Source organism: Lactuca sativa, chromosome 7, assembly GCF_002870075.4.
Source record: "Lactuca sativa cultivar Salinas chromosome 7, Lsat_Salinas_v11, whole genome shotgun sequence".
Lineage (NCBI taxonomy): Eukaryota > Viridiplantae > Streptophyta > Magnoliopsida > Asterales > Asteraceae > Lactuca > Lactuca sativa.
In genome coordinates, this window is record NC_056629.2 from 42,429,427 (window position 1) to 42,442,789 (window position 13,363).

General features: G+C 33.3%; 1 protein-coding gene across 1 annotated transcript; it reads left to right on the forward strand.

Moving 5' to 3' along the window:
- The first annotated feature begins 10,735 nt into the window (after positions 1-10,735).
- Positions 10,736-11,639, forward strand: LOC111880777 (putative F-box/LRR-repeat protein 23). The gene is made up of 3 exons (XM_023877189.2): positions 10,736-10,923; positions 10,999-11,041; positions 11,156-11,639. The coding sequence occupies exons 1-3, from the start codon at positions 10,761-10,763 to the stop codon at positions 11,637-11,639; spliced, it is 690 nt and encodes a 229-aa protein (XP_023732957.1). The 5' UTR covers positions 10,736-10,760.
- The last annotated feature ends 1,724 nt before the right edge of the window (positions 11,640-13,363 follow it).

The window sequence follows — 13,363 nt, forward strand, 5'->3', positions numbered from 1 at the left end:
AATGTTGCCATTGTTAAGGTCCATGGAAATTTGGGAGGTAGATCTTCCAAACAAAATTTGTTTGACCAGTGCGCCAAAGCATTGTTGCTTCAGTAGCAATTAGCAAATATGTCAGATCAATAAGGTGTTGGATTAGGTGTCTAATCCCATAACTATAATTGGTAAGTACTTTACCCGATAGTAGCATGGTCCATTATTGTGACAACCCGATATTTCGACTCAATGTAATGACCTAAAAAGTCAAGTATTGTAACCACTTTGGAAAATAATGAAATTAACTTTGAAAATAAAATGTACAAAAGTCTCTATTTGGTTACCTACTATGTTAAATATAATTAAACTGTGAACATACATAAAAAGAACGCCCAAATCTGACTTCGTATGAGGAAGTTATGAATTTTCGAAGTTTCTAACCTAGCAGTAGACGGCTAAAAACTCTAAATAGAGATCGAGTGGTCTTTAGCCGACACAACCTAAATGAAAGTTGAAGACCCCGATAATAGGAGTACAACAGTAAAAAGTCTGACGAAAACAGACAACAGATGAAGGAGTTATGGGATTTAAACGGACTTTTCTAGGCCCGGTCTGTTAAAAATAATATAATAAAAAAAAATAAAGTCAAAATTAGCCGATGGAGTCTAAAGAGAGTTGTAGAGCCTTTTGACACCTACGCATGCATATAAAGAACGTCGAAATCGGAGCTCGTACACAAAAGTTACTGATTTTACAAGTTCGGGACACAAAATCCGAGGCTGACTCAGCCTCACGACGTGAGGGGACCATGCTCACGACGTGAGCTTGTGATTGATGGGTTCCAGAGTGTCAGCCACGTCAAATCGTCGAAGAGGATCATGCTTACTAAGCCTCATGACGTGAGGATCCAAAACTCACGACGTGAGACTCCAAATTAGTCCTTATAAATAGAAGCTTGAGGGTTCCAAGTAAATTGCTCAATTCCTCTCTTTCTCTTGTGTTTTTTACCCCGTTTTGCGTGCAAGAAATATCACGAAGCCCCGGTTTTCATACCCAAGCCCCGAAGGAAGTTTATGCTCCCGAGATTCCCAAGAATCCCGAGAAAATCTGCTTTCTCGAGTCAAAGTTCTGCTCGGTTTTTGTCTCACCTTCTCCAAGCTATCAGGTGAGTTCATACCCCTATAAACTACACTTTCAAATGTTTTATTAATGCTTTTTATACACTTTTAGGGGGGGGGGGGGGGAATACAAGTAAACACACGGTTATTATTGTGTGTAACCTAAAGTTTCACTGTATACACTTTTTAGCAAGTAAATCATATGTGATTCATAACTACTACATGAGAGCTTTTGTATGCGATATATATATTTTCGATAACATCTTGTCTTTTGGAAATAAAACATGTTTATATATATATATATATATATATATATATATATATATATATATATATATATATATATATATATATAAATCCAACACGTTATTTATACTTTAAGTATATGTGTTCGTTTATGTCACTACAAATATTATACTTTACATAAGAAGTGAGTATTACACTAGGGTTTACTATACGAATGAAACACACACTTTGAAAACTATAATAGGTATAGTTTACGAGAAAATCATAAACATTTAGATACTAGAAACACTATATCAAAGAGATATTTTCATACACAAGAACAAATGGACATCTTCATACGTAAATATGGTTTTATACTAAGTTTTGTGAGACATTTCACGTACTTTCGAGTATGCATTTTAAGTCTTGTATTATATACCAAAATCCCTTGTAGGGGGAGTGTGATACTTGTGTATAGATCTATACGGGATTGACAATTCCACACCTAAGCTGTTAGCTACAGCTAGGCCGGTAGGCCTGGGGTGACAAACATCATAACTTTCTAACGCCTGGAGAACGTTGTTATAGGCATCATGGTCAAATAGCATGGTTATAAGACTCACATGCAGTACTAAAAACACATTGATTTACGGGGTTTTTCAAATGTCGTAGCAATTTATACATAAACTTACTAGTTTAGGCATGAAAAGCACTATTGCATTACAAGTTTTGGAACACTTAAACTACCATCTACTATAGTAGAAAATATGGGATTTTCTAGGAACATTCAAACATGTACAAACCATTTTCATTATATTTCTTACAAACATCGTTACTAAATACTTATGAACTCACCAGCTCTGATCTACTCTTTCAAAACTACTTGTATTTCTCAGGAATTCAGTAAAACAGGTAAACAAACAGCTTTTGAAGAAGGGACGTTGTGACGTCAGTTTAGTTTCATTTTGACATCATAATGTAATTTGTTTTTGGAAACAAGTACCTATCAACAATGTAAACTTTTAAATTATATATATGATGGTTGTATTACTTTCTTTACTATGTATTCAATTGTTGCGATACTACATGAAGTCATCCACCCTCGAACAATTCCGCCGTTCTGGTTTGGGGGTGTGATAATTTTGGGTTGCATTCACTGGAACAATTTGATAGGATGGATATTTGAGAAAGAGGTTATTTGTGATTTATTAATGTATTATAATTATAATATATTAATTGAGAAATCATATTATTTAATTAATATTGGTCAAGAGTTAATTTAGAATTAATTTAGTGATCAAAAGACATTAATTAAATCAAGGGGGTTGATTATGTAAATCAAGGATACATATAGTCTGGGCCAATGATCCTTGATTGATTAGTGATGGACTAAGTTTATGTGAGATTCCATGAAGTGTTAGTCCATAAGGTTTATCATATGGATTATTGGATTAAACGCCCAAGAAAGTGGATTAGGGTTTACAAGTTGAAACTCTAGGAATTCCACACTATAAATGTAACCCCTAGCACCACCAAAATGGCCAATAATTCCATGGGAAAAACCCTATCCGATTTTGAGTGCTCCTAACCTCTCTCTCAAAGTCCTCCATTTGCTCACGGTGTTTTGTGAAGCATTTGAGGCATCACACTTGAGGTGCTAAGCTCTTGAACGGCCAAATTGCTACATGCTACAACTAAGAGGTATTCTTCTAACTAGGTTTTATGTTTCAAGTATCAAATGTTGTATGATAGTTATAGGTTTCATCCTTTGGGTAATTTTTTTGCATGTATGGCTAGAGAAAACTTAGATCTAAAGTATTATGGTTGTATGTGCACCATAGGAGTGTTGTAGTACATAAAACCCAACATAAGGGTCATGTCGTGATCTGTCATATAGTAGTCTTTAAGGAACTGACTATATGACTCAGGAAGCGATTGAAGAACCATGTCAACAGCTAGCTTCCTTGGGAAAATGACATCCAACATTCCCAGTCTGTCAATGTGCGACTTCATCTTCAGGACATGTGTACACACAGAACTTCTGTCTTGGTGTTTGTATGCCAATAGGGCTTGAGTGACCTTGAACTTTTCAAGTCAACGAAAATGTGGGTTAGGGAGAATTACCGGAGGAGGTGGAGGAAGTGAATTGTGATTTCCAGTTCCACCAATGCACGAAGAAGGGAATGATCTTTCACTTTGATTGACACGTGGAAGATCATCTTCAATATGAAAGCTTTTTCCAAAGGATTGAGGAAATCATAGTTGTCAGAACTAGACATCTACAAAAGGGAGGAAATCCAAGTGAGTTGATTTAGATCCTTAATATAACACCCAAACGAAATATTAAGGCTAGGACCCAACACAATAATTCACAACTCGGAAGAGGAATGTCGTAATCCAGTTGTAAATTATTTGAAGGTAGGTAAATGATGATTTACCAATTCCACCACGAAAACGAAATAATAAACGAATTAGGTTTTAAATGAAAATTCCTAGATCTTTTGAGATTCATTGAACTTTTCAATGACATGTTTAATCTCGATTATGCCCTTCAAATTTGTAACTGGGATACCGAGGATCACAAATAAGGTGTGAATAATCATGCAAATTAGCTTGGTACTCGCGATATCATTTATCACCTAATCAATGTGCCAGTTAACCACACATGTTCTATTGATCAATCATAATTTATGAGCTTCCCATTGCCATCCTTCATTAGTCCCATATTAGTGTGTCGGTTAACTACACATGCTACACTAACGACCAATAAGGTGCAATGTGCAATTTCATGGGTTAGCATCAAATTCATATTTTTCCTAAAGTAACTAAGATTGGGAATTTATAAAAGCGTTTAGTTACTTTATAATTCATTATACTTTTAATGAGAGTTTAGTGTTCTATCCTACCCATTCGGCTAACGATCTTCCACTAGTCAAGAGTGTGGTGGGTAAGAGTAGATACCCAATGGAAGTCATTTTACAAGCCGCTTCCTTACACACCCATTATAGACTAGCTTCGTGAATGAGGCCTACTAATGGTAATACTGACTTTTCTTATACATATATAATATATTAGACTTTGTGTATTTTAACCTTTTAAAATACTAAGTGGTTTAATCCTTAAATAAAATAATCTTTTAATTTAGTTAAATTTAAACCATATAATGGATTTACTAATTCTCTTTTAATTAACCACTTAATTAATTTAATAAAATCCATAAGGATGATTTTTAAACTATTCAAAAATACCAAGGTTCTAAAATTTAAGATTTCAAAATTAAAACTATTTAATTGAATTTTAAATTATGAAACCAAATGGTGTGTTTTAAAACCTTTCAAAATACTAGGTTAAATTAAATTAGGAATATAATCTTATCATAATCCACAAATTCAACCAAATCTTTCAATTTTGATAAGGATATCATGATATCTTTCAGAAAATTCGATTTTAGGCTTTAAAAACGAATTATAGCAATTATCCTAATCAAATCTGATCTGAAAATAAAAAAAAAAAAGGAAACTGTTGAGCCAACTCGTCGAGTTTGGCAAGGAACTCGTCAAGTCATACTTGAACTCGTTGATTTCATCCTCCAGACAACAAAAAACGATTTTCTTGTTCTTTGGATAGTTCATTATTGCATCAATTCAAGTGAAAAACATTCTAGGATCAGATACCACTGATGGGTTATAAGCATATCTACATTCCTATGTGATCATGCAACCCTAATTGCTTTGGATCTAAGTTTTTCACTAATTGAACATGCAAATAGAATACCAAAGCAATAACCCTAGAACTAGCATATAATTTTCGAAATTCATGTATAAAATTAGGGTTAAAAGATTACCTCACTTATTATATTGTAATAACAAGGCAATCCTTGATGATCCTTGACTCTTAAAAGCTTAATGCCCCAAATGCTGCACCTCTAATGGAGTCACAAACACCCAATGCAAAAGGATGATAGGAGCGACAAGAATTTTTAGCTAGGGTTATGTATCTTATGCATAGGTCGAAAATTCAATGATATGGAGGTCTTTATATAGTTATGGGTTACTAGAGTTTCTGGAGGAAACCCTAATTACTGCTTAAGGCTTAAGCAGCCCATGGACTCTTAGTTATAAGGCCTTAAACGAAATCTATAGGGCCTCCCTATAGGATTTTGTCTACTCCTAATTAAGGAGTCCAATAACTCAGTTCTGCAACTATCAATGATTTGCAAAACAGCCCATTCAATTATTAATCAATTCCTTTAATCCAAAAATTAATATCAAATTAATTTCTGATTAATTACCAATTAATAATATGATTTCCAAATAATATATTAAACTTGTAATATATTGATAAAATCATTTTGAATACCAATTTATCATTTCAAATAATAAATCTTACTCTCTCTCTCTTTCTCTCTCTTTCTCTCTCTCTCTCTCTCTCTCTCTCTCTCTCTCTCTCTCTCTCTCTCTCTCTCTTTCTCCAGCAGCCATCCTATCAAGTTGCATGAGTGAAGACAACCCAAAAGGACCATGCTACATATCAAATCAAGTACATATCAGTTATAGTTATAGACTTAGACACCTAATCCAACAATGCAATGTTCAAAGAGTCGTCAACTTCTTTATAACAATTCCAGTCATGTTACTTCATCACCACTTGAGTTTGTTCATACTGATGTTTGGGGACCAGCTCAAGTGTCTAGTGGTGGTTTCCGATATTATTTCAGTTTTTTGGATGATTTTATCCGTCACACTTGGATTTACTGCATTAAAAACAAATCTGATGTTGAACAAGTTTTCTATAATGTCCAAAAACATGTTGATCGTTTACTTAACACCAAAATACATACCATACAATCCGATTGGGGTGGTGAATATCATAAACTTCATAATTTTTTACAATAATGTGGTATATCTTATCAAGTGTCTTGTCCTCATACATCACAACAAAACGACATGGTTGAACGAAAACATCGCCATATTGTTGAAATAGGCTTGGTCTTGTTAGCTCATTCATATAAACAACAAGATAAATCTTTTAGATACATCTCCATGGATTTGTATCGTTCCATGTATCTTCATATTACCTTCTAGTTTTGGTTTCATATGTTTGCAATTTTGCGTCGTTCCATTCACATTCATTTTAATTTGTATCTAATAAATTGTAATTGTAAACCATTGTATTAGAGCTTTTGAATTCTGTTATAAAATCGAGAAAGAAAGGATATAGTTACTTTTTTGAGTTTTGAAGTAAATCTATTTACATAACCAATATAAAATTAATATACTATAATATTGCATAGAATTCAGTTTCAACATTGAAGGCAAATCGGATGTATAGTAAGACCAAAAAGAAAATTAGAAATCTATAAAATAATAATGCGAAAAAGAAACACCGATTCCCCTAAAGTTAACACATATTATAAAAATACGTATTAAAAATATCAATAAAAAATGTTTTTCATATATTGGTATTACATAAGCATTTGAACATTATTGTTTGTGGCATACCTGGTAACCAATGCAAACAAGTAGGCAGAAAGGTGCGAAAATGAAGCCTCAAATATGCATCAAAAACTCCAACAACACAATTGAATAGCCCACAAATACTAATTAGAATTTAGTGGAGATGAATGAGTGTGGTGTGAAGGAGGTAGAAGTAGGCGACTGTGAAGAGGAAGGAGGGAAAAAATTAGGTCGATGTCGATGAATGACGATTGCCGATGGTGGAGAGGGGGAGCAAGAAACGGCAATGGTGAGATTATGGGAGGGAGGTGATGCGTATGTGGCTTAGGGTTTTAAATCCTTAAACCATCTTGTCTAAATTAAAAGGATTAATTAAATATTTATTTAATCACCAAAAATAATTGATAGGTAAGATTACAATTTTAGCCTTATATATGTTTTTTAAATGACTGGCTCACATTAATACTTACATCCGCATAATAAATAGTTAAAAAATTTTGAATATATATATATATATATATATATATATATATATATATATATATATATATATATATATATATAGAGAGAGAGAGAGAGAGAGAGAGAGAGAGAGGATCAAATGAAAACACTTAAAAGGTTGAGAACGCGAGAACAGTTGTAGACCAATCATTTTATGAGGGCATAAATGAAATTTTACCATCTAATTAAATTATGATATCCTAAATTTTAGTGATTATGATGACAATTACCCAAAATATCTCATTTTTAGATCTTTTTCTTTAATGAACCAATAATTAATAAAATCATGATTTAATATCTATCTAAGAAAACGTTTTTTTTTTTTCATTTCATTTTTCATTTTTATGTTTTTATTTTTAGAAATCAAATATCAAGATCATGAATAATTTATCGGTTTACCTCATTTATTTTTTAAAAAAAAATATCTTCATAAATAATGATTTATACATTTCATTTAAAAATGAATAAAATTGTAAATTATAAATGAATTAACTCAATTGTATTTATGAATACACTTGTAAAATCATAAATGAATAAAACCCAAAAAAAAAAGATTATAAAATCAACTAAAATGGTACTCATATATTAATAAATAAAACACATTTCTATTCATATAAGAATATAATTATAATAGTAAATGAATAAGTTAGAATATATATATTTTTTTGACACGGAAACTAGTACTACAATTACAATTATAAATGAATAAAACACATTCGTGCTCCTTCCGAAAGAGGTATTGGTGTAGATGTTTCTTTGGTAAATCTCCCACCTCCCACTATATGTATGTTTATTCATTGTATCTGCAAAAACGTTAAAGAAACAATTATGTATAATTATATAGTCATTCACACATAAATACACTGATATTCACAAATAAATACACTGATATTCACAAATGAATACCATGTTATTCATAAATAAATATAGTCATTCAAACAGAAATTCACACATAAATATACTAATATTCACATATCAATATAAGAAAATAGTTGTTGCCCTTTCGTTTCAACCCTCAATTTATCTCTTTTCTCATTCTTTTTTGTCAAGTATTACCACACCAAAAGTACCATTTTAATGCTTAATTTGCTTGTGAAATCAAAGACCAAGAACAACTACAAAAAATTACCTTTCTAGTCATCGTTAGTTGTTGAATTTTGAATAAATCAAGACCCAAGAAATCTCCATTGAACCCACTTTTTGTTGTTGAAATTGATGAACTGATTTTTGCTCCTTCTTTCCCTTTCTTCTTCTTCGTTCCCTACAAAGAATAACCACCAGGATGGGGTTGTATTTTCGGTTAAATCAAAAGAGGCATCAGCCTCTTGGCTTTTTCCCCTCACCTGAATTGTTGTGGTTGCTTGCCTTGCTCCTCTCGGACCAGCCTCATGGAGTATTCATTGATGATTAACTGTAAAATGAGACATCTGACATTATATTCATATAAGATTACAACTGCAAGCATTCAAGTTCCATTTTCCTGAATTTAGGCATTTCATCGAGCACCTTATGTGCAGAACTTATCTTCTTCCCCTAGTAGCCAATTTTAATGAGTAAAGTACCATACCATTTGATTCAAGCAAAAGAATTGTGAATCTTTGGTGCATACAATAAAATAAAAAGCAGAAGAGGTTCAAATCAGCATAACATTTGGCTTTCCAATTGATTTTGCAAGAAAAAAAAACTACACATGTACAAATTCGAACAATATATAGCATTGTAAGGCTCCAATCAAGAGAAGAGGTGGATTTCGAACAACATTTGCAAGGAAAAAAACATAATGTTACCTGATTCAGAGTACTTCGTCACTACCCTGCTGCTCCGGAGTGGATGATCAAAATCCAGTAGTGTATCGCTGCTTGCTACCACCGATGAGTAGCAGTCGAGTTCACCAAATTGCCGACAAGGTTAAGAAAAAGAGATGTCGGTTGTAAGTCTCACTCTGAATGTGACGATGACGATGAAGAACGAACGTCATCATCGGGGTCTACCATTGTTCGCTGCCTTGCGCTGGTGAGTAGATGTCGCGTCAGCCGATGAGTAGAAGTCGTCAAGCCGATGAGATCTTCGGTGATGGAAGCGACGATACGTATAAAGGGGAAATGGGGAGTCAGTGTCGGTTGTTCAGTCACGTTCTCAACCTTTTAGGTGTTCTCATTTGATCCTACTCCTATATATATATATATATATATATATATATATATATATATATATATATATAATAAGCACCCAAACAAATTTTCAATTCACAAGCTATTAATTATGACTAATATATTCATTCCTTAGGTATATAAAAGGCACTATCAATATAGGTCTAAGTATTCGAAAATCTAGTTCTACTCTACTTAGTGTCTTTACAGATGCAGATTGGGTTAGTTGCTTAGATTATCGCAGGTCTCTGGTAGATTTGTTGTGTTCTTGGGTCCGAATTTGATCTCATGGAGTTCTCGCAAACAACCTTCACTATCTCGCTCAATATCTTGCTCAAGTACAAAAGCAGAATATAAGGCTTTGGCTAATGGTATAGCTTAAGTAATATGGGTGCAATCATTACTTAAAGAGCTTGGAGTTTGTCAGTTGAGGCCACCAGTTTTATGGTGTGACAACTTAGGTGCTACCTATCTAACAGGGAATCCTGTGTTTCATGCAAGAAGTAAACACACTGAAGTCGATTTTCATTTTGTCAGAGAGAGAGTAGCAATGGATGCACTTGACGTTCGTTTTATCTCTACTAAGGATCAGATAGCTGATGGATTTACTAAACCAGTAACTCGTCGCATGTTAGAATCACTGAAGTACAATCTTAATCTTATTGAGGGGAAATCTAAACAGAATGATTATCCGATAAAGTCATAAATACTAGTAGATAACTAGATGAGATTACTTATATATATATATATATATATATCCAATAGTTGTTGTATAACTCCAGATCCTATTCTTTAGGGTCTATCTATATCTATTGTAGTTGTGATCTATATATAAACAGAATATACACTGCGAGAGTTGTCAAGCCAATTCAATCTTGTTTTTTATCTCAGAATCCTACATCGTCAATTCAACTTAAACTGTAAGCGGAATTCCTTATCGGCAAAAGAGGTATTTATTGGAGTGATACATTTTTATTTTCTTTTGACAAATTTCCTTAGATCTCTATTGAAACTGTGTCTTAAAACCTACAATCTGCAACTTGTTCATAACTTGGTAGTACACTTCATCCATCATATGTGGTTTTCTTTTGAGTTCTTATGTTTCGCTACACAATTGACACCATCAACTCAAGATATTGAGTTTCTTATGATTTCTTAATTTTCCATGGTGTTTTTTCTTAATGAGTAACGAACTAACAATCTCAACTTTGACTGTTCTACACATTATCTGTAGAATACTCAATGGTTTTTTGCAATCCACCATTTCTCTGATAGAAAATATGTTTTTTTTTCAAACAGAAAATTTGTGGGATTTCAATCTACCTCCGTCGTTGACAATGGAGAGACCTCCGAATTGGCTTAATTTACCTGAAGAACTGATAGCAAATATACTTCAACGATTGAGTTTTATAGAGATACTCAACAGCGCATCAAAAGTAAAATCAGCAAAGATCCGGCGATGTGGAAGGTCATCGATGTATCACAACTGGATTATCATTGGCATATGAATTACGATATTGAGATATTGGTTATGAAGGCAATCGATCTCAGCTGTGGGGAATTGATCGATTTCAGTATCGAGGGTGGTATTGAAATCAACCATCTCTTTGATTATGCTGTGAAACGGTAGGTTTAATTTTCCTCTTCTCATCCTTATTCAGTTTCATACTCATTCTGCAGTCTGCACACATAATCACCATTAATTATGAAAATCTTTTGTTTATATGAACAGATCAAGTAAGATGAAACGTCTTTACATTAAGAGCTGCGATCCTGAACTCGTAACCGGAGGGTTCATTTGGGCAATCAAAAAGCTATCACAACTGGAGGAATTTCATCTTTCTCGCACTTATCCCACTGCAAAAGACATCGAAGATATTGGACAAAATTGCCCTCAGCTCAAGTCCTTCTCGATGAACCAAGTGTGTCAACATCCACAAAATGACGATACTGCCCTTGCCATTGCTAACAACATGCCCGAGTTACGCCATTTGCAGGTGATTGGTAATTGCATGACAAAGATTGGACTCCAAGCAATTCTTAATGGCTGCGCTCACCTTGAATCCCTGGATCTTCGTATGTGTTATTATCTTAGGTTTGGCGGGAAATTTGAAAAATTATGTATGGCTCGGATCAAAGATTTGAAGAGCCCACATGACTCAATGGAAAACTGTGAGTTTCATCAGGATTATGATGACTGTGATATATATGATTAATATATATTCATCTGGGTATTCTGATGTTGATGACTCTTCGGTCAATGACTTCTATCAAGTCAAAGAAGTTTCTGAAGTCAACAATGCTTCTAACGAGTATGATTATGATTATGAATATATATCATTTGTAAGCCAAATCCGTTGGTAGTTTGTTGGTAACCCGAACTCATTATTGGGTATGCAACGTCTTTTAAGTTATTATTGACTATGCTCTATGCCTTTGTGTTGGTTTGGAATTGAAAGGGAACTTAATTTATGTTTGAAACTTTATAAAGGTTTAAGAAAAACGATAAGTAATGTATTACTTGAAACTTGTTAAAAAAGTTTACAAAAAGTTGTAGAAAAGTATTAAAAAGTTTTTAGAAAGTCATATATTGACACAGTCATGTAAAATCCATGTGTTTTTATCAAGTGACAAAAGTCTCTCTAGAAATCGACTTCTCTATTCTTTGAAATGTTATTTTTCTTTTCAAAATAAGCTGCGTTTTTCCTTTTCGTAGAATGAGTTTATGTTTTTTAACCTAGCAACCCGATTATCAGGCTTACGAATGATTGAATAGAAAAAAGCGGCATTTGGATTATGAATTATATCATGAATTGCTTGTGAATTTATACCAGAAGTCTGGCGTTTGATGAAATTTTAGAAGTTTGACATTTTTGGGAAAGAATGATAATGATTGAAGATACTTTGTTACTTTGTAATCTTGGTGTTTTTAAAGTATAAGTAACTTGAAAAACTATAACATTTTTTGTTTCTACATATTTCTATTACTATTCTAAAATGATATAGATTGTATTTTATGATTGTAATAATGATATTTATGCTAAAGGGAGTGGGCCTCACTAGTGAGGTTGCCATGGGTCGCCAAGGGCGCTGAACACCGCCCCCTAGCTAACGCCAAGCGGGTCGCCGGCGAAGCCTCGCCAGCATCGTAGCGAGAAGAGATAGAGAGAGAGGAGTAAGGTGTTCAATCCTTCATCGTGTTAACTTCCATCCGGGTTTTTGTTCATCTTTTTTACATCTCAATTTATTTTTCTATTCCATTATTCATCTCCATTGATTCTGTTTTTGTTCTTCATATTTCAACGAATTATCAACTCCTAAAATCTATTTTTGTGATTTATGTGTCTGATTTCTACAATTTATCGTTGTCTTTCCATGGTATTTAGACGAACACCAAGTGCTCGATGAAATTCCTCAATGAAATTCCTCAGGTATCATTTATTTTATATGTAGCATAAAGACCTTAATTTATGATGTTTTTTTTTCTTTCAGTGGTTGTCGATGCTGTTTTCATTGATATTATTTAGGAATTTGGCTTAATTCAACAAATATGATTTGCATATAAACTTGTACTCATACCATTGATGATCATTAAGAGGATGCTTTGCTCAACAACTTCATGAGTTAAAAACAACCAGGTCAAACTAAGACATATGCAAACTGGTAAAAGAACGAATAACTTCATAGTTATATGTTGCATGTGTTGAGCCATCGGTGACTATACCATAGGTAGGTAGCCATGATCGGTCTTTGGCATATGTTACATGTTTTTTATGAAGTGAGAATTGCTTCATCAGATTATCTTCACATTTATCTTTATGATTTTATTAATGTGTGCTCTGAGCCAATGTGTGATATGTGCCATCCCACTATCTGATTATAGGAGTAATTCAAATATATGCATTCAATTGAGAGTGTTGTTGCGGTCAATGGTAAAAGA